The sequence below is a fragment of the Ovis canadensis genome, chromosome 20, assembly GCF_042477335.2.
Source record: "Ovis canadensis isolate MfBH-ARS-UI-01 breed Bighorn chromosome 20, ARS-UI_OviCan_v2, whole genome shotgun sequence".
NCBI classification, from domain to species: Eukaryota; Metazoa; Chordata; class Mammalia; order Artiodactyla; family Bovidae; genus Ovis; species Ovis canadensis.
In genome coordinates, this window is record NC_091264.1 from 66,722,718 (window position 1) to 66,743,546 (window position 20,829).

Consider the following 20,829-nt stretch of genomic DNA (forward strand, 5'->3'; position numbering starts at 1 on the left):
CAACCACTCACTCTCAAGACACGTGAACACTCCTTTCCTGAATAAGCGGGAAATGGAAGCTAATTCTTTGGAGACACTTAGGGTCTGTAAACACTTTCACCACCTCACCTAAAGCTACAGAAATTGTGTGAGATAGACATTTCACAGAGGAGAGAATGAGGTTACAATGACTTGCCCGAGGAAGCACACAGAGAAAGCAAAAGCAAACACTCCCAGAAGCCTCGGTTCACTCAACCACTGCACGTCAGCCACTGGCAGGAGGTGTGTGTGTCTGAGACAAAGCCTAGATGCCTCTGATTCTGCAAATCAAGCAGAACACACTGGCCTGGGTTGGGGTTGTCGCCACTGTGAGACCTTGAACTTTCATGTTTCCTGACTTTGCGAGGCAGGGTGGTTGGGGGAACCGAGCTAAAATTCTGTGTGTTAACTGTCATCTCAAACCAGGTTTCTGCAATTTAAGTTCCTGGAAGATCAGAGGGGGAGTTTGTGAGGAGATGGCCAAGCCAGAAAACTGACCTTTCTGGAGCCTCTGCAGTGACTGAAAGCAGTTATTCTCCAAAGGTCATGGCCTTCTGACTGACGTACGTGGCAAGAAGAATTCCTCCAGGGATGTATGGGGAAAGATTTAGGATACTAACCTTAAATCCTATCCTAAGTTGGAAACAACTTTTAAAATCTGTTTGAATAAGCAATACAGTTTTCTAGAATGTATTTTGTCCCTAAATGTAAGAACTCTTAGGCACCAAGAAGAAACTGCTCACCTGAAGGGCCCTGGTTCTAGCCGGGTCCCAGAGCCTGAGGAGGCTTTGTGTCCTGACTGTCTACACTGGCTAGGGATACAGAAACTGAAGGCTTATGGTCAGCCTTCACAAGCTCCCCTATCTGGTAAGTAACGAGCTCAGGGAGGAGGTCACACAGTCAAGGGCTCTGCTTGCCAGTGTTAGTAGACTTTCTGCGTCGCGGACGCATGCTCACCGGTAAAGTGCAGGCTGTGCTTTCCAATGGAACACCTGTAACAGGCAAGGAGAAACTCAAGGTGCTCCATAGGCTGTCTCTCCAGATGTGAACTGCACTCGAATTCCAAGCCTCCCTTCACTATCTTCACAGGACTTCACTAAAGCAAGACGCATTTACAGAGCCATGAACACTTGTGCACCCAAAGCCTTGCTTGTGTGTAAGCTCTGCTATTATATGGGTCAAAAATAAACATTTCCCCAAAGACTCACCCACATGCCTGCGAGCCTATGAGCATACCGCCGTCTCTGATGAATTATGGTCTGGACCCCCTTTTCCAACTGCAGCACACACCTGTCGACCACCCTCTCATCCAGATACAAGCAAAGAGTTAAAACAAGGCAAACCACACATCTTACAAGACCTCTGTACATGTTTGGGACAGGAGAGAACTAGTTCAAATCTTACGAGCTAGTCCTCTGGGCCCAGGTTGACTGTCGCTGGGCTGGTTTTGCCAGAAGATTTGAGCAGACCCAGGAGATGCCAGAAGTCAGGGGACAGGCTACGGCAGCCTCAGTCCCTGGCCTTCCTGGGGCACATCCTCCCGAGCACCAGAATGGCCCTTCCTGACTCTCAGGCTACACCAATGCACTCTGAACAAAAACACACTCTTGTTTTCAAAAGTGCTTGGAGGTCACAGAGAAGACTTCCACACATGGCCTCATCTCCACAAATGCTTAAGGCAGCCCTTTGCAGATGAGAGAACTGGGGCTCAGGGGCCTTAGAACGACCTGCCCAAGGCTGATGGAGCTGGCCTTGAACCTGAGATTTCTAATGTCTGCACAGGGCAGGGTCGGGGTCCTCACCCCTGGACATCAAGCCCAGGGCTGCCCCCTCCAAAGCACCAAAGCTGGAGAGTCCTGGCAGGCAGGGTGGTCCAAGCACAGCGGCCATCTGCCCCGAATACAAATGCCGAGGGGTGCGGCAATCAGACTCCTCCAAACAGTCAGAAGGCCAGTCAGGTATTGACAAGTTTAACAGCATGTCAGAATCTCAGTTTGAGATAAGACCAGAGCAACCATTCTAAAAATAGCCACCAAAACATGGGCAGAAGATTGCTGTGGTCTCGAGAGAAAGGCAGTGGCTCACTTCCTTCCGTACACACCATGCCCTCCAACCACTTCTGTTTCTCGACACGACTAGTAACCAAGGAAGTTCTCTGATACTCCTCCTCCTCCCATATCCAGGCTACTACTGTTTTCCTAGTGACCCTGTAAAGTCTTTCCTCTGTCATCTTCAGTCTTAAAGATGGACTTTTCCTGTGAAACACGGAGAGTCAGCGTGGGAACACGACCTTGGGTGGGAACTGCTGCCCCTCACCCAGGCTCCCCTGCCCTTCCTGGCCTGACCTGCACCACCCGCCCTGCCCCAACCCCTGGTCTTCCCCACATCAGCCTATCTGACTATGCTCCCCCCTTCTCCAAACAGGTAGGATCTCACAAAATTCTGGCCTAACCTGAGATGTCTCTGCTCTCCAGCAGTGGAAAACCAGGGCTGGCTGATGTTCAGTAGTGGAGAACCTTCAGGGGGTACGTTTTTCACGGTCTACATTTCTGTAATATAGGACTTGTAGGCAATAGAGCTTGAGAGCCACGAAAGCTGAATGCCGACAAGCCATTGGACTCCCAAATCCTCAAACTACACAGGCTCTTCCTGCTGAAACACAGCTATGTGTCATCTGGAAGGGTCCTTGTGTCTGACTGAAAACAGACAGCAAAAACGAGTTGGTCGATGGACGTTTGGGACAGCCATGACCTCAGCTCCTGAGCCTCTCAGCTGTCTGGCTCAAATCCAGGCTCAGGAAAAAGTCAACTGGCCCACATTACCTCCAGACACTGAACAGGGTGGTGTCCCAGCTGTTACCTCATGGGTCTGTGATCCCTGTCCCCCATCCACCCAAACCCAGCCGCACGGGCCTCACATGACCACGGGGATCTGGAAAGGAGAGCGATTATGACTCTCTCCTTGGATGGAGATGCTTCCAGCTGTGGGAAGGAGAGGGCAGGACCTTCCTAATCAGAAAAGCCTGGTCTCTCAACTCAGACAAGCTTCCCAAGTACTCTGGCCCCTGGGGTAGCCCCTGGCCACGTGGGGCTGCTGGACATTTGAGACAGAGCTGGTCCAGATGGAAAGTGCTGTAAGTGTAAACAGAACCCCAGGTTTTGAAGACTTAGTATGAATAAAATGATGTAAAATACCTCATCCGTAAAATGCTGAGCACATGTTGCACTGGCTGTACTTTTGGGTATACTGAGTTGAATACAACGTACTATTCAAATTGTTGTGACCTCTCTCTTTCTTACTTTTTAATGTGGTACCTAGAAAATTTAAATTTACATGTGTAGCTTGCATTTGTGGCTCATGTTCTGCTTCTATTGCACAGAATGCAACAGCTTACAGGGAAAGGTGAGCATGCTAAAGCATGGTTTGAGACACCCTTTACAAAATGAGTCCCTTACACACACACTGCCAGAGCTGCTCAGTGGAAGGACCAGCCACTCGGAGCTCAGGCTTGGAGGGCCTCCTGTTCGCAGCAGGGCAGCCGCCAGGCACCAAGGTTCCTCCGCTCTGTGACTGCACGTCCTTTCCCTTTAACATGTCCAAATAATACAGAAAGAAACCAACTTACAGGTTTTGAGATGGAGAATCCGCTGCTGGAATGCACAGGTATTTAACCCCCTGTGGAATGACAAAAAAATATATAAAATAAAAAGATGATACTTAGTGGAGAAACATATTTAAAGGAACTATTTACTCGGGTCAAAATATAAAAAATAAAAAGGAGAAGTTTTTCACTCATCCTTTGTTGCCAAGGAACTGGGGGGAAACTTTAATTAAGGTTCCTGGTTACTTTCCATGACCATATGCACACGAAAAGCGAAATAATTAGAGTACTTCTCAGTAAGTGTCCACTTGCTGAGTTTCAAAACTATCCCCTCCGATGCACGTTCATATTCTCCACTTTTAAGTCTGTTTCGCTGGAGACCCTGAATGGCCAGCAAGGGAGCACTGAGAACAGAAGCCTCGTCACGACGACGTGCTGTGTGTCAGTCCCGGGACAGGGAGCATAAGGGACAGGGAGCATAAGGGACAGGGAGAGCATAAGGGACAGGGAGAGCATAAGGGACAGGGAGCATAAGGGCCAGGGAGAGCATAAGGGACAGGGAGCATAAGGGACAGGGAGCATAAGGCACTGGAGAAGCGCCTGGACCTTCACACTTTGGAAGTGATTTGTTTTGCTTGTAAAAGTTTATATCCCAATTAATTTCTTTACAAGAATGACTCAGTTTGAAAAAAAATGAACTTCATATTGTTCACTATAAAAATCTATAAAAATGTTTATGCAAATTTGTGCTATAAAAATCATGCTGAACTCGAATTTTAATAAAACCTCTTCTTTGAAGGGACTTAAGGTACAGTTCCAAAACTCTACAGTGTCAGGTGAAAGTACAGAGTTCAGAAATCTCAGCAAACTTTTCAAAGCAATATGGCTCCATGAAGACTTATTAATGAATAAACCACTTTTAAACCTTTTTCTCATGATAGCCTAATCAAACAGAATATAGCCACCATGTCACAAAAAATCAATGGGGGGGACATACCAGAAACTCGAAAAGCAGCCAACCTGAGAGTACACAAAGGAGAGATATGTGGAGCCGTCGTGCTGACAACCGCAAGCCCCTCAGCATTTAAGCCAGACTATCATTTCTAAGTCCTCTGCGCTCCTGCAGTTGGCACTGAAACTGCAGCGTCAGCTCACACGCTCAGGGGCTTTCGTGCTGCGCTTGCCAGTGCTGCCTTGTAAGGAGCACGTGGCCCTTGGTGCTGTAGACCCCACCCTCCAACACAGAAGCTACACGGACTGTCTCTCAGCCTCTGCTGTTGGGGTGCAGACCTGGGGCCTGGTTTCGTCGTCTGACACACCCGCTTGAGGCAGATTTGGACACGGGTCACGGGAAGAGTCAGACAGGTGGAGGGCACCTGTGCAGCAGGTGCAGGTGGCGGCCTGGGCAGGGAGGACGGAAGCCCTGTCATGATGGCCGCTGTGCGTCAGTCCCCGGGTGGGGAGTGCCGGGTGGGTGTGGTAGCAGGTCACCACGGGCAGCTGTGCCCTGTGGCCTGCATGTTGTCCCTGGAGCTTCAGAAGACAGCCTGTCTGTCCAGCTCTTCTGAGGAGACCACAAGCCTGGACTTTTTCTTAAAAGGCCCCTTTCTGCTCACATGGCTCAGAGTGGAGACTGTTGTCTGCAGCTAAGACCAGGGTTCAGTTCAGTTCAGTTCAGTCGCTCAGTCATGTTCAGCTCTTTGCGACCCCATGGACTGCAGCATGCCAGCCTCCCTGTCCATCACCAGCTCCTGGAATTTACTCAAACTCACGTCCATTGAGTCAGTGATGCCACTCTACCATCTCTGTCGTCCCCTCTCCTCCCACCTTCCATCTTTCCCAGCATCAGGGTCTTTTCAAATGAGTCACCAGGGTTAGGGGACACAATGCCCCTGCCTGTCTCCAACCATCAGAGAGGCCAGAAACAGCATTTTTCCTGCTTCTCTCTCTCCAACTATCGGAGAGGCCAGAAACAGCATTTTTCCTGCTTCTCTCTCTCCAACCATCGGAGAGGCCAGAAACAGCATTTTTCCTGCTTCTCTCTCTCCAACCATCGGAGAGGCCAGAAACAGCATTTTTCCTGCTTCTCTCTCTCCAACCATCAGAGAGGCCAGAAACAGCATTTTTCCTGCTTCTCTCTCTCCAACCATCAGAGAGGCCAGAAACAGCATTTTTCCTGCTTATCTCTCTCTCTCACATACACACATTTTAAATTTTGAGTCAATCATTACACCTTCTAACAAAGGCCTTCTGGGTTTTAAAGAAGATGAGTTTTATTGCTACTCATCCACAGAGCAGCACATCACAGGGGGCCAAATGCCCCACAGGCGAAGGGGAAATGCAAGGTCAGCTGCAGGGAAGAACGTGAGCCACAGGCTGCCCGCCTCCCCCCAACGCCCGCTGTCTCCTGCCTCTGTCTGTCCCCTCTCCCTGGGCTCCTCTGTTCCACTGGAAAAAGCGAGGCAACTGCCTGAAGTTCTAACGCACCTCCTGACCACAGACGTCGAGAGCCCCGATTTAAGAAGGAGAAGCGAAAAGGAAGCGATACTGTTGGAGGCGTCATTTCATGCCTTCCCTCACCGAGGCCACACAAGCCACGGCGTAGACGCGCTCGCTGATCAGCTCATAATTCTCCACTGAAACGACCTGCTCTCTCTTTTCCTCCTGCTCCCGAGGGAGGGCTGGCTGTGGATCGGGCCCAGAAGCTTGTGAGATGCCCCCCTCCCACACACGTCCCCCGCTCCCTGCCGACCGGTCCTCCAGAGCCTCCACTTGCCGTGCTCCTGGCGCCGCTGCTCTGAGCGGCTGGCTACCCAGCCACACGCAGAGGGTCCTGGTACCTGGTACCTAGTAACCAAGGCGACAGCTCCCGCTACATGTTCCAACCCACAGCCCCTCGATTCCAGCAGAATCCAGGGCCAGCCCAGCCCATGCGTCTGGAGGAGAGAGGGAAATGGAGCAGAGGAAGAGAAGGGGGCGGCTGAACAGCTCTCGGCCCACGCTCGACGCCAGCGTGGTGTGCCGGACCCACTCTGCTTCTCCGAGGTTCCCTGACAGGGTCTCCTTCCCCTTGGTGGTACCTGAGGCACAAAGGGAAAGGGCCGGCCCCACACAGCAGGAGAGAACCAGGCAACGTGGCCCAGGGCGCCCCCTCCGGCCCCACAGAGGCTGAGACTGCTCCTGGCCCCGCGGGGCCCTCGGCCGGGCCAGCTGGGACGGGCGTGTGGCTGCTACGGCATCCCGTCTGTGACGCATCTGCGGACGGACACGCAGCCCTGGCCACAAATCTGGGGACCCTCTGCTTCAAAGAAAGGCACAGAAAATAGGAAAGATAAGATCTTGTTCTCTCAAAGACAATGACAACAATAACAGCCTCCCCTGGAACGACGCCTGGCACTGCAGGTCCTTACTGACGTCTGGTGAATGATGAGGACACGGTGAAAACCTATTATAAGCAGAGCAGAAGGAGAGAAAGCTGTTGCGAAATGCAAGCCTCATTCTGGTGGTCAGGAGAACCAGAGCCACACCACGCGGGGGGCACAGGAGTCAGCCTCCAGCCCGCCCGCCCCAGCCGCGCACCGTGACCAAGGCTCCAGTGCGCACCACCCAGGACGTCTGCTTATCCTGGCTTAGTCATTAACAAAGCACAAAGCATCTCCTTGGAGGCCAGAGTGCAGAGCACGAGGCGCCTGAAAGAAGGCCTGTGATGCCGGCACACGTGTACAGTTCAGTTAGTTACTAATTCAGAAAGCAGCCAGGGTGCCGGCAGCCTGAAGGGCCTCCGCGCTCACAAGAACGCTGGACACACTCGAGATCGCCCGACACTGGAGGACAGGGCTCTGCAAATGTTCCAGGGTGCCGGCAGCCTGAAGGGCCTCCGCGCTCACAAGAACGCTGGACACACTCGAGATCACCCGACACTGGAGGACAGGGCTCTGCAAATGTTCCAGGGTGACTGGGAACAGACTCTTCATCTGCTTGGACCTAAACAAAGGCCCACTCTGTAGTGCTGGAGTTCGCAGAGACAGGAATAAGGGCCATGGTGTGTTTAGCTAAGTTATGGGAAGTTTAGCAAAAAAGAAAGGATATCTTATTGTAGGGCAAAATTCTACACAATCTGAAAAATTCGTAATAGAAATAGCACCAATATTTCCATTATAGCATCCGTTAGGTGGCATTTCCTCCCTCATATTACCCCTATTATTTTAAAAACCCTAAAATCAATTATGTTTTTTGAAATAAAATTCTTACCAAATAAATAAAAATTCAGTATTTCCAAAAAGTGATTGGTGGAAAGGCAATTAACATTAAGCTTTTTTGGAGCTGATAAATGTCAAGTTACAGACCATCAGTGTAGAGAGCGGCCCTGAAGTGCAAAGACAGGTTTCCCTGGGCTCCATGACACTTTGAATGTCCTCACATGTCCTGAGAATGGCATCAATACTGACAAAATGGGAGCCAGAGGGGAGAAAAGGCAACAAACGCATGTGCTGAGTGTTCACAATGCAAGTGGCATCAGTTAGTGTGGCACAACGTCGGGAAATACAGGGAAGAAGGCAGAGTGAGGCGGGGTTGCCAAGGACAGCGTTTTGGATGAAGCTTCTGTGTTAGGTTTTAAAAGAAGCAGGAATTAGCACTTGAGTGAGAAGAAAGTTCAGAAAGCATTCCAGAGGCTCGTCTTGAACAAAAGGTTAGAGCTTTCTAACTATATTCTCAAAAGTTCTAATACTTTTCAGTTTTCTGTTTCAGCAAGCACAGAAACCACCAAGAGTAGGGTTTTCGCCTTTCTTGGGGCCTGAAACTAAAGATGACACTTAAAATGATACATAGGCAAGTACTTGAAAAGCAGGGCCAAGGGTCTGATTTCAGGACTAGTAAAGGGATCAAACTCTCGCTTGTTTCAAGTACAATTTCTAAAACTCACTGCCTTTTTCTTTCTGACACATCATAAGTAAGAGTCTTCTGAAGAACCTTGCTGACATTTTACTTTTCAAAGGAAAGTCAAGCCCTGCAGAGCTGTCTTCTCTCTCCCAGGAAGGCTAAAGGAGACCCCTTAGAAAACACAACTCCTTTGTGCCTACCTACAACCTACGAGGAAACGTCAGTGGGAGGCGAAGGAACTCCTATGGGATGGATATCGGGAAATACAGGCAAAACGACGCAATCAGAAGCCTCGCTTTCTCGTTTCTCCCAGGCAGTGTCAGCAGCAGAGTGGGTGTGCACGGGGTCCCCCGAAAAGACCAGGTTTCCTTCGACCGCTCGCTTGGTGGCTGCACTGCAGAGTCTGAGAAAACACGCTGAGACCCCAGGAGAGCTAGTTTCACCCAGAACGCTGAGTCCAGAGCAGAGGCAGAAAACCAGAAAGAATCCAGCTTGAACTGTCTCACACCTGATCAGAAGCAAGCCCACTAATTTTAAAAAAGTCTGTCTCCTTGAGACACGGTCTCCACTTGTTGTGTGGTGTAATATACGTAACATAGGATTAACCATTTTAAGCGTACAGCTCACTGGCATTACATGTGCTCATTCACATCCCCACCATCTGTCTCTAGAACATTTTCATCTTCCCGAAAAGAAACTTTCCCCACTAAACCCTAACTCCCACCCTGCCTCAGCCCCTCAGAACCTTCTACTTTCCCTATGAATTTGATAGCTTCTGAACTTTTATATAAACCTAAAGGTAGGTAAACCCTGAAAAAATCAGTCTGGGCACACTCTTAAAGGTCACAGGCCCAAAAGATGGCAACTGCTGACCTGAAACTGCTTACGGACAGACGGGCCAGGCTTGACAGCCCCGCGGTCTGTTACTGCTCACCCGCCCCCCACCCTGGCAGAGTCTCACTGTGGAGAAAGCCCACGTGGATGCCCAGATCATTCATATACGTGGAAGCCAGACCCAAGTCCTGGCACATTGACTAGTATTTCTCCTCAGTTTAAGAACTGTCCCAAGCTAGTGTTTTAAGGAGAAATAGTACAAATTATATGCACAGAGACTGCATCTGGATACCAGCATAAAACACTGAGCAGGGAAGGTCCAGAGGGCGGGGTCCCACCACCTCTCTGTTTAGCTGCTGACACCCCAGCAAAAGTCTCAGAGAAACTACTGTAGAAAGCCACGCAGAAGGCAATGCTCCCTCAGCTGCACGTACAGCGTCTGAAGTCCCGGCTCTAAACTGACGATGCATTTTCTTAACGTCCCCCTTGGCCACTGATTGTTCTGCGCCGGCTAAATTTAGGAAACTCTACCACAAATAACAACTTCCAAGAACTCTGTGGTGCCCGGTGGGTGGGGAGGGGTGGGAAGGTCAGAGTGGAGAGACAAGATTTAGCCTTCAGTTTGATTTTGTGAGAGAAGATGCAAATGAGAGCCCTCCAGCACCTGTTGGCTTCTTTCAGGTTAGTCAAAAGATGACATGCATTTGACTGGCCAGGTCCACAGATGGAGAAGCCAAGTGCTCATTTTTGCTCAAACTCCTTTTGCTAAAGTGGGCACAGTCAGTGTGTCTGAGCTCCTTGGGCCTCACGGGTGGGCTATGGGGAGGCCACGCCAGCCATACCACCCAACCCTCTTCTGGGTTCTTCCTGCTGGGGGGTGTGCCTGACGTGACTCATGAAAATGGAACAGTTTAGGCAAAATCTCCCCAAACTGAGCAATTCTACAGGGTCGCCTAACAGGTGCTGACTCATAGGCCACGCTGACAGCTGCTGTGGATGAAGCTCTCTCTGGGAGTGATCAGTGGACAGTCCGCTGTAAAAGACACAAAGGCGGAGCTTCATCTAGCTGTCCATCTTGGCTGGTCAAACAGCCCGTCAGCAAAGCGAAGAAGACCCTCCCAAGCCCCACCTTCCATCACAACGCCATCCCCCTCCCCCCCACAGCTCGCCACCTGGCTGCCCGTGTCTCAGGCATCCTGTGCTCCCGAGGTCCTGTGGGTCCTTCTCTCCCTCAGGAGTCTGGGGGGCGGGATGCTTCCTCAGAAAGCCCTCCCTGCCTTGCTTCTCTGCCCCAGGTGGACTCTAGAGACTGCCTTAACTGCCGCCAGGACAGGACAGTGTTGGCGTGGGAGGATCGGGCTCCCCGTCAGGCCGTCCCCGTCAAGCTGGGTCCTTGCTCGGTTCTTGCTGCAGCCTAGGTCCTCTCTCTCCAGCCATCATCAATAATGGGTCACTGAAAGAAGGGAGGGGATCCATTTCCGGATCTTAAACTCCTGCGTGCCTTGAGAGCCTGTGTCCAGGGAGCCAGCATCCCTGTGGCCGGCAGGATGCACAGCCCCGGCCAGGCAGCCTGACAGCCTCCGTGTGCGTGTCCTGCGTGCTCTGAATGGCTCCACGGGACGCATGGGCTGGACCCACTAACCGTGGAAAAACGTCCCTGCAGTGGAGGCAGGCCGGGTGCTCAGGACTTTCCAGGTGTGCATTGCACTGGGGACACAGTAGCCCCAAGCTTCAAGCCTGATGCGGGCTCCAGGAACACGCAGGCTCTGTCACTGAGGTGTGCCTGCTGCGAACCCTGCCACCCAGCCATGAGGACCGGAGCTGACACACAGGCCTACGTGCATCGGGACATAGCCTCGCCTGCCATCTGCGTGCCACCCGCGGCTCCTGTCACGACACGGGTGAGAGGGGAGGCAGAGAGCACCCTGATGCACTCACCACCAGGCCCTTGACGGACGTGTGCCGAGCCCTGCTCAGATGGAGACGCTTCCCATAGTCCCGTGACAACCGGGAGCTTGTCTCTTGTGCGGGAGGCGTGGGGACACGGCGGGGTCGCCCGACTCCAAACTACCGCTCGTGCTCAGCCCCGCGTCTTGCTCCCTAGAAAGAGGGGCCGAGGGGTTTCCTTCCGGCACAGGACTCTTTTAAACAAGGAGACAAGATTCAATGTGTGACGTGCTGAGTGGCTGGAAGTGCTGGTGAAGGAACAAGGCGTGTGTTGTTGCCAGCACAGATCAGGCTGCAGAGAGGTAGCGGGGCCTGGAGGATCGTGTGCCAGCCGCCTGGACTACACGAGGCCCACCATTTTCACCTTCTGCAGGAAGGACGGTGCTGGCTCCTGCCTCGGGGAGGAGCAGAGCATTTGGGATGTTGTTTGTGCCCTTTCACAGGTAACTGAGCCCCTGAGTCCAGACTCCACCCCTTGCGATGGGACAAGACCTTCCTACAGGCCGCCGCACGTCCTCCAGTGCATTACTGAGCCTCAGAACTTGAGCAGTTTTTCCTAAGCAGCATTCCAGGTCCCTTGGGCATGACGTCGCATCCTCCAAGTGGGATTAGACCCCCAAAAGGGTGAGTAAACACAGACCCAGAGCAGGGCGCTGTCCCTAGCCTGGCAGCTAGCCAGTCCTGTGGGGGCAGGGTCAGATCAGGACACACAAATGCGGCCAGTACTTGAGCCCATGACTCCCGCCTCCCCTGGGTATCAGGAAGTGCGTCTTCTCTCTCTGAGGGGGGTACGTGTTGGGGTCAGAGGCCACTGAGCTCCCTGGCGCATGGGTCCCACTGCAGTGTGGGTGCCCAGCCCCCAACAGGACCGGGGGCTTCTTCACTCGGCTCTAAGGCTGATCAGCATCCCAGGCCTTCCTTGAAGGGCAGTCTTCACCAAGCCCTCCCTCCCTCCCCACCAGCTGCCACTGAAAGCAATCTGACGGCTATTTTTACTTTGACAGCTGCATCCTCTCGCAGTGGGCACAGGGGGAGAACAGTGTGGGGAGGCCAGCAGTCCCTGGGGTGGGCAGGACCTAAAGATGCCTGGCGGAAAGCACTGGTCAAGAAGCCCGAGCGAGTGCAGGGGCTGCAGCAGGAGCGTGGGGGAAGGGTCAGCTCAGGCGCACGAGTTGGGAGCGCGAGTCAGGGCGTCTGTATGGACGCAGCCTGACTTCAATCGATTTGGGTCCATCTGTGGATCTGGGTGTGGCTTCCACCTGGAGGCTGGGGGACTGGTCTGGTTGAACAGGTAAATTCAGGCTGGACCAGGCCCATCATCGCCAGGCCCCTACTACTGTGAGAGCCAGCACATTCTGCAATGACCTTTAAATGTCTTGGCTTAAGGACCATTCCCCAGACCAGAAGGCCGAAGCTGAGGTCCGGGCTCCACTCTGCTGCCCCGGATCCCAGGCAACCACACGGGTCCGGGGAGCATCCCTCCCAGCTAGGCGAGCAACACTGGACGGCCTCTCCTTTCTCAGGCTCCGCGGTTCCTGTAGCTGGGACAAGGTCCACAGCTGGCGCTCCAGAGGAGGAGGCTCCCACTCAGACCCAGATGCACAGCGTCCACTCTGGTAGCCAGGGCTGCAGCAGCCGCCGCCCCCTCACCACGCACTCACTGGTCTTCCCTCGGATGAGAGGGCAGAGCTGGTGGAGACACCCTGCCCAGTTACGAATGTTGAAACGACATCTGTGCTCCTTGTGGTGACAACTGAAGGGAGAGGAACAGTCTCTCCATCCAGACCTGGGGCACGACACCAGCCTCTGCCTCGGGGCACAAGCAGGCTCCGAACCATCCCAGGAGTCAGAGCAAGAGAGGGGACGGCAGGACCTCGGCCACAGCGAGGCCAGCCTACCATCTGGGGCCGCTGCTCCCCACAAGCTTCGGGCCAGGTGGGCCCGCTTCCCTTGCAGGCCGGGCAGACGCAGGGCCCAGGGCCAGCAGCTACCTAAGAATGAGTTAGAGGAGCACCTGCAGGTAGCAGATTTGCTTAAACCAGTCTTCAGTAAACCAGGCTACATTTAAATCAGTATTTTTCCTGTGGCTAAAAACAACAACGGCCCCCATAGAGCCGTTTAACTCTGCTTTGGGTCTTAACCAACTAACCACCTTTAACTGCTCATTCACACTTCTGACTATAGAGTTGAAGGCCCTTCTCCCAAGGAGCCTGTGACACCCCCAACACCCATGGGCCCACCACCGGCCGCCACAACACGTGGGCTCCCTCCGCTCTGCTGCACTGAGACTGAGGCCCCATGAAGGTAAGTCCCCACAAAAGGGAGTCCCTTCGGGCTGTGGCCCTTCTAAGACAAGAGCGTGTGCTCCATCAACCTCAGGCATGAGGGCAGTACGCCCTCCGTCTTATCGCCGACAGTCCTTCAGCTCTACCGACTCCCACTTCCTGGGAAGGAAACGTTGAGTGTGTCCCCTGACTTTGCTCGTGAACCTTTGCTGACTGCTTCACACAAGATGAAGCTCAGACTCCTCAGCTTGACAAATGAAACTTCCCCTGATCATCCCTGTGCCCCCTCCAGCCTGGCTCCCTGCAGACCTGCTCAGCTGAGCCCTCTGGCGTCCTGGAGCCTGCCTATGCCTGCACACCTGGGCCCCCTGCAGGTGCTGCCCGGATTCCAGGTCCTGCCCCTCCCCAGCTGGCCCCCTCATCCTCCAGGGTCACTCCATGGTGCCGGCCCCGTGGCGAGGCCCACAGGACCCGGTAGGGAGGTGGCCCCAGCCCCTCAGCTCTGCAGTGAAGGCACGAGTCTGCATGGTTTTAGGGTCTCCAAGCCCATCTCCTGGGCTGGGCCGCACCTTACTTCTCACTGTGTTTTATATCCAATCCCTGCTACGAGATATGCACTTAACCAGCATTTGCTCAACGCGAGGAATAACGCCCAATTTAGCCAAAAAGAGAACTGAAGATGGCACCACCCTAGTCCCACCGTGCTGACCACCCTAGCCACTCGGTACCCAGCCGCCATCCACACGTGTCCTACGGCCCCAGGGCTCATTTCCCCCTTCCTGACCATTCAGGAAGGGCTGGTTCCACTTGAGACACACCTCCCCCTGAACCGGACATACCAGTCCTGCCAGGCTGCCTCATCACTCCTCTTCACAAAGGCTTCCCAACCTCCAGCCCACGGAACGAGGCTCTTCACGAACAGACCAGCTGGCGCCCCGGCCACCTGCTCCGGCTCTTGCAGGCCGTCCTGTCGCAGTGCATCCAGGCTGTCGTTCCAGCTGGAGCAGCAGGCAGAGGGCACGGTCCTCACCTCTCCCGAGCCCTTGGTTTGCGAGTCCCGGCAGATCCTACCCGTCACACCCCGCAGAGGACTGGGAGGAGTCTGACCCAGGTGCACCCCCCACCTCCGCACGAGGAGACACAAATCTCTGAGATTCGGCACAAATCTCAGGTCTGAGCGCGCAGGGGGCGCAACAGGAGACGCTCATAAAACCGGGCCTTGAGAGGAACGTCTAGGAAGGAGAGAGCTGTGCGAGTCTTCACTTGCACGGAGAGGCTGACTAGCAAGTGTGTGAAGTCAAGAGACCACCCACAGCTGAAGGGCAGGGGCTGCAGGGCGCCAGGCGGTTAGCACGGCGCGCTCACCCAGAGACGAGAAGGCCTCTCTCCTCTCTGGAGCCAACAAACCCCTGACGCCTTCTGCCCCTCTGGCCCACCCAAGCTGGAATTCCAGCTCTGGACCTCCACTTGACACAGAAGGCCAGCAGCCAGGGACCGGCGTGGTGGGGGGCCACCTTCTTTGCACTTGACTGCCCCCACACACGGAACTCAGACACAGCTGGATTTAAGAAAGAGAGATTACTAGACAGTTTTCGATACCTACCATAATCATTTCTATTTGAGTCATTTCTATTTAAGTCTGGGGTTGGCTTCAAACAAATTTACCTCAACACATGAAACCTGCAAGCCTTCGGTGCAGGTCGTGTCACCAACACTCAAGGACTCAGTGGAGAGATGGCAACGGCTGTCAAGCTGAGAGCTGCCCCAGGCCCGACAGCGAGCAGCTTTCAAGGCCCTGAACCTCAGCAGCAGTGACGAGAGTGTGGCGGGTGGCAATGCCAGTAAGTGACCGAACTCATCCACGCCAGCCACTCCGAACAGGACTTCCTGCCCAGGGTCCAACCTGCGTCACCAGGGGATCCGTGAGCTCCAAAAGGGCATCAACTCACTCAACTGAAGCAGTCGAAGGGAAACACAACTGATGCTGAAAATAAGATGGACGTAGTCAGAAGGTGTGCCACGGGCTGTCCCCCTGAAGATCGGGATGTCTGAAAGAGGCACTCTGTGGGCACTGGCCACAGATGGTGAGCACGCAGCACGTCTGAGGTCACACACGTACATGTGAATCCATGGGGGACACTGCTGCCACAGAGCCCGTTCGAGCCACGCCTAGACATCCAAGTGCAGCCTGCCTCTCACTGGTCCAGACTCTGAGAGGTGGCCACCTGCTCATCTTCCTTTCGTGATCCCTCCATCCAAAAAGATACTATGAAGACCCTCCCATTGAGGAAAATAAGTAAGAAAAAAGTGACACTCTGTGTTCCCACCCTCTTCTCTTAACTGACTCCCCTCTGTCAATCCTAGGAGTATGACACGGTCCCTGCAAACTCTTATCTGTGCCTTTACACACATATATGGACGTGTATGCGTGCTAGGTCACTTCAGTTGTGTCCAACTCTTTGCAACCCTAGGGACTGCAGCCCGTCAGTTTCCTCTGTCCATGGGATTCTCCAGGCAAGAATACTGCAGAGGGTTTCCATGCCTTTCTCTAGGGGGTCTTCCCGACCCAGGGATCAAACCCAAGTCTCCTGCATTGGCAGGCGGGTTCTTAGCCACTAGCACCGCCTGGGAAGCCCCATATTTGTATATACAGCAGTACATTATTAATGTGTGATGTGCATAAATGGGATCATAGTGTGGGTATTATTCCACAACTTGCTTCTTTTGCTTAGCAGTTAACTGTTTCCTCTGCATACGTATAAGCCCTCCTCTTCTTTTTGAATGGCTGCAGAGCATTTCTTTTCTACAGAGCACCACTGGCCAGGGCCTTTCTGCTGGGTGTGAGGGCCAGCTCCAGCTTCCTGATCACAAGCAGACCCGCAGGGAGCCTCCTGCCCGCACCCGTGTGCCGGGGACGAGGCGTGTGGCATCCAACAGGCTCACAAGCAGACCCGCAGGGAGCCTCCTGCCCGCACCCGTGTGCCTGGGACGAGGCGTGTGGCGTGTGGCAATAGTTCCCATGACGTGAAGGTCATGGACAGGAGGGGGCTCGGGGTGCTAAGAGCCAAGCTGGCAAGGTCACCAGATTGGGAGGAGGGCAGAGCTGGCTCTGCCTAGGAAGCCTCTGAGGAAGACAAGGGGGCACAGCTCTCCCTGTGGATCGGGACGCAGGCCTGGAGCCCGGGGAGTCCTCTCAGCTTCCCACGGTCTGCCTCCAAGCCCCCGGGGCCTGAGACGAGGTCTCAGAGAACTCTGCCCCCACCTCACCTGCCTTGCTGTGGGAAGTCTTCTTTTAATTAATCACCCACTGTCTGTATATGAGACGGCACTGTCCTTGCAGGACCAGGCTTCTGATGCAGACCCAAGGCAGCCGGAAGACCGCTGAGACAGGCCCGTCAGAGTCACAGGAGCGTCAGCCGGCGGCGGGGGCTTAGCAACAGGCTCTTCTGGACTGCAGGCCACACCAATTGCGCGTGCCAAGCATCTGCACACCAGGCTTCCTGACAGTGGGGGTGCCCGGGGAGGCAGCCCTGCGCTACACGACCTCTGACCTCACAGGGCGCTGTGGTGAGACTCCACTCTTTTTCCACACCCTGCAGTCAGTCACAGAACCCCAGAGACATGGCTTCTCACCTGGCGGTGAAGCTCAAAAGCACTCGGCACGGAGCCTGTCAGAAGCACTCTGAGCAAGAGCTGGGCTGAGTGCTGGGGAGACCGAGAAACCCAGTGCCCGCAGTGGCCTAGGACCAGCACAGGAGGACAGGGGTCAGACTGCCATTTGATGACTGCAGATGTTACAGGGAAAGGGCAGCAGGCCTGAGGCTGGTGGGCCCTGGAGTGTCCTTCTCGGACCGAGAGCTGGGCCCAGCTCTGCGGGACGGGAGGACTCGTCGGGGTCAGGGGCAAGAGGAGGGAGAGAGAGAGACGTGGCCCCAGAAGCAAGTTTCTTAAACTTCAAGGGCCCCTGCACACCTTGGTTGGGCTTGTATAGATCTGGGAAGGCAGCAAAACCTCTGAGGGCGAGAAACGGAGGGGGCCACCAGACAGACAGGTGGCAGGGGGCCAGCCCCTCCAGGAGCCCCTCAGGCACTCAGGACCACCGTCCACACAGACCCAGCGGCTCTGGGAGACACACACCTGTATGTACAGACACACAGCCACAGGAAGGATCAGAGCCAGCAGAAGTGGTCGGCTGCAAACAGAACCAACAATGTTAAATTCTGAGCCCGGACACCTCAAAAAATGGTTTTCGTGTTAAAGGAGATATAAAACAGAATCGCCAGGAATAAATGCTGGCCTATGAAAACATCCTAATCTTGAAAACAAAAACAAATGCATAAATGGTTCAAAATACAAGTCACAACTCAAAATGGGAAGAATATTCACGCTGAACTCAAGCTCAAAATACCTATCCGGCATGCACACATGCCTTGTTGTGAATATACGTATGCAAACTATTTTTTTCTATTTAATCTGAAAATAGAAATCACTTTAAAATTGAATTCTTTGTGTCATTAGCCCAGTGAAGGAATGAGAATACTTTAAAAGTATTTTTGTTAAAAGTGGAAAATAGTTGCTTCCTGCAGGTGCTCTGGTTAAATACCAACATGAAAAATGAAACAAACTCTGAAATTCTTACATTAGAAAGACAGGCCTCTGGTTCTTTTCTCAGGGGAAGGGAGAAACCTTTCATTGCTCAATATTACTTCCTCAGCACCTACAAACAACATGGGGTTTCTGATTTGAAACAGCACTGTCTTTGTGACAGCAGTTTTCACCACCCCCTCAAATCTGGAGCAACCAGTAGGCGCTGAAGACACATCTCACAAAAAAGGGAAATGTTTTCAGCAGAAGCAGCTCCCCTGCCCGGCCCTCAACGTGGAGTCAGAGGAAGGGATGTTCCTCCTTCAACGTTATAGTTACGGTTTGGGCTTAATTCCTATTTGAAATTAAGCTACAAGGCCATGGCCCCTCCCCAGCTCTGCCACTTGCTAGAGGTGACGTGCTGGGCCCCGGGTCCGGTTCCGCCACAGCGGCCAGGACGCTGCCATTGTGCGGGCTGGGCTCCCGGGCCCTGGTGATGAGCAGGTGGTCCCATGGAGGCAGGGCCCCGCCAGGAGGCGTGACTTGGCACTCCCCCAGCCAGAGTCTCCAGGTGCCTAGAGCTTCCACTAGGATGTATCAGGACCAAAACCTCTCAGTTTTAGACAGTAACTGCCTCCCTACGTCTGGCCCGCCCCAGCCCGGGTCTGCCCAGAGGAAGCCGGGGTACATCCCATAAACACTCTGGGCCTTGAAGACCCCAGACAGGGAAGGAGGCAGCGGCCCTGTCCCGCCTGCCCTCACCAGGCTGCCTCTCAGCACGGGACACGCTCTTCCCTTTGATCCCATCCTGGTCCTGCTCGCCTCCGAGGGTCGGGAAGAGCACAACGTGGAGACGACTTCCCAGACTCGTCTCAGCCTAGAGAGACTAGGGCTTCTGGAACTGAGTCTGGAATTTAGGAGAGACGGCTACATTTACGCATCAGGTAAAGGGCTCAGGGAAGGTCGAGAGCCCTCGGGACCCTGGCAGACTCCCTCTGTCCACTCGCTGAAGGCGAGCAGGCTCATCCTCATCACTGCAGCGCCCGTTTTTCCCACTTGTGCCATCAGAGAATCTATTGCTTTAATGCTTAAAATAAGAACATACTCATGAATCACTCGTGAAGTTAAAAACGAATAAAATAAGGACAGTGATAAACTATGCCATGCTGTAAAACAGAGGTCTAGCTTGGAGCAAACACGGGATCACAGGAAAGTACCTACTGGCTGAGATAATGACAGCACCCGAGGCCTGAGACAGGACATCTCCGGATGAAAGAGGCAGTCTCATGGGGAAAAGGCACAGTGCCCCTTGCTTCTCACAGAGAGTAAAGAGGACACGCAGTCATGGCTGGTGAGGGGCACAGTCTGCCCAGGGCACTGACACTCTCACATCAGCAACGTTCTGCTTACACCAGGGTGCAATCGCACGGGCTCCACTCGCCAGCCCTCCAGCCCTTGCTCCTGTGTGTAAAGTGGGGGGTGGGACAAGCGAGGGTGGGGCTCTTTCCTCCGAGACTTGAAGGCCAGCTCTGCGGGCAGAAGTGGCGGTGGCACAGACTCCCGGCTGGCTTCCTACATGATGGCGGCTGTGGGCAGCGGGGTACAACGCCACGAGGCAGCCTGGAGGGTCAGGGTAGGCAGGACGTTGATGCAGTTTATTAAAACAAAGGAAACCTAAGCCTCATCTTGCGATTGGAGAGGAAGTCAGTCATGACCAGCTTACATTTAACTTATCACCTAGGCCATCGCTTGGCCGTGGGTTTAACAAACTATTGTTGATACATGGAAAATGGATACCTATTTTCAAAGGAGATGTCGGCCTCTGAAACAATGATGCTTTGTTGCTGTGGTTTCCAATAAAACCAGGCTGCAGCACAAATTATCGCGCCTTAACAAAACCATGAGGCAAAGCAGCAGAGGGAACTTTGAGCTCGGATCCAGAGCAAGAGCCTGCTCGGCTCCCGCGGTGCTCTCACGGTGATGCCAGCTGAACTGCTTATCACTCCAAGTTCTCATCTTTTTGGACACTGACTGAAATCCGGCAGCTCTAATGGCCAGGTAAAACTGATGACTTTGAAATAAGAATATACGACCTACTCTTGTATAATATGAATTTTAGTGAAAACTGCTTGAATGATGAGCCACATGAATGTGGCTCTTCCAGAATGAGCCACACCTCCCTTCCAATACCCCACCCTGAAATAGAAACACACACACACACACACACACACACACACACACGTTGAACAACCATATTCACACTATTTTCTGAAAAGAGGTAGCTTGGGCTTTGTCAAGGCTAATAAACAGTGAGAGACTGTGCTCCCAGCCAACAGCTCAAACCATCCATTAGGGTAAAATTGAAGATGTTTTTGGAATCAGTGTACAGGCAGACACATCCTATTTACTTTAAAACCTGAAACACAACAGCAGCTTCTTCACCGACCGTCTGCAGAGAGAAGCACTAGAAAATCTCTAGGGACAATCTGTCCTCCAAGGCGCAAATGATAGTTGAGCGCAACTGGAAAAAGAAAGCAGGAAACGAGCAGCACGAAATCTTTGGGATTCTACAACAGGAGGTAATTTTGAAAGGAATGAAAATAGGTTTTAAATGTCCTTAAAATCTAGAGGGAAACACTGCATCAGCCTGTTCTTCGGTGTTCAGCCGAGAAAGTCAAG

The 20,829-nt window shown here is 53.3% G+C and overlaps 1 protein-coding gene across 13 annotated transcripts in view; it reads right to left on the bottom strand.

Moving 5' to 3' along the window:
• DUSP22 (dual specificity phosphatase 22) overlaps positions 1 to 20,829 on the bottom strand; it is a 47,432-nt gene that overhangs the window by 11,630 nt on the left and 14,973 nt on the right. For 11 of the 13 annotated variants that reach the window (XR_011251369.1, XM_069564030.1, XM_069564028.1 and 8 more), the window contains one exon: positions 3,644 to 3,693. The exons of the other annotated variants lie outside the window; for them this stretch is intronic. Coding sequence is in view for 10 of the 11 variants with exons in the window: in XM_069564030.1 (XP_069420131.1) it covers positions 3,644 to 3,693 (50 nt within the window). In the remaining variant the exon portion in view is untranslated. The remainder of the gene's footprint in view (positions 1 to 3,643; positions 3,694 to 20,829) is intronic. 13 annotated transcript variants of the gene reach the window in all.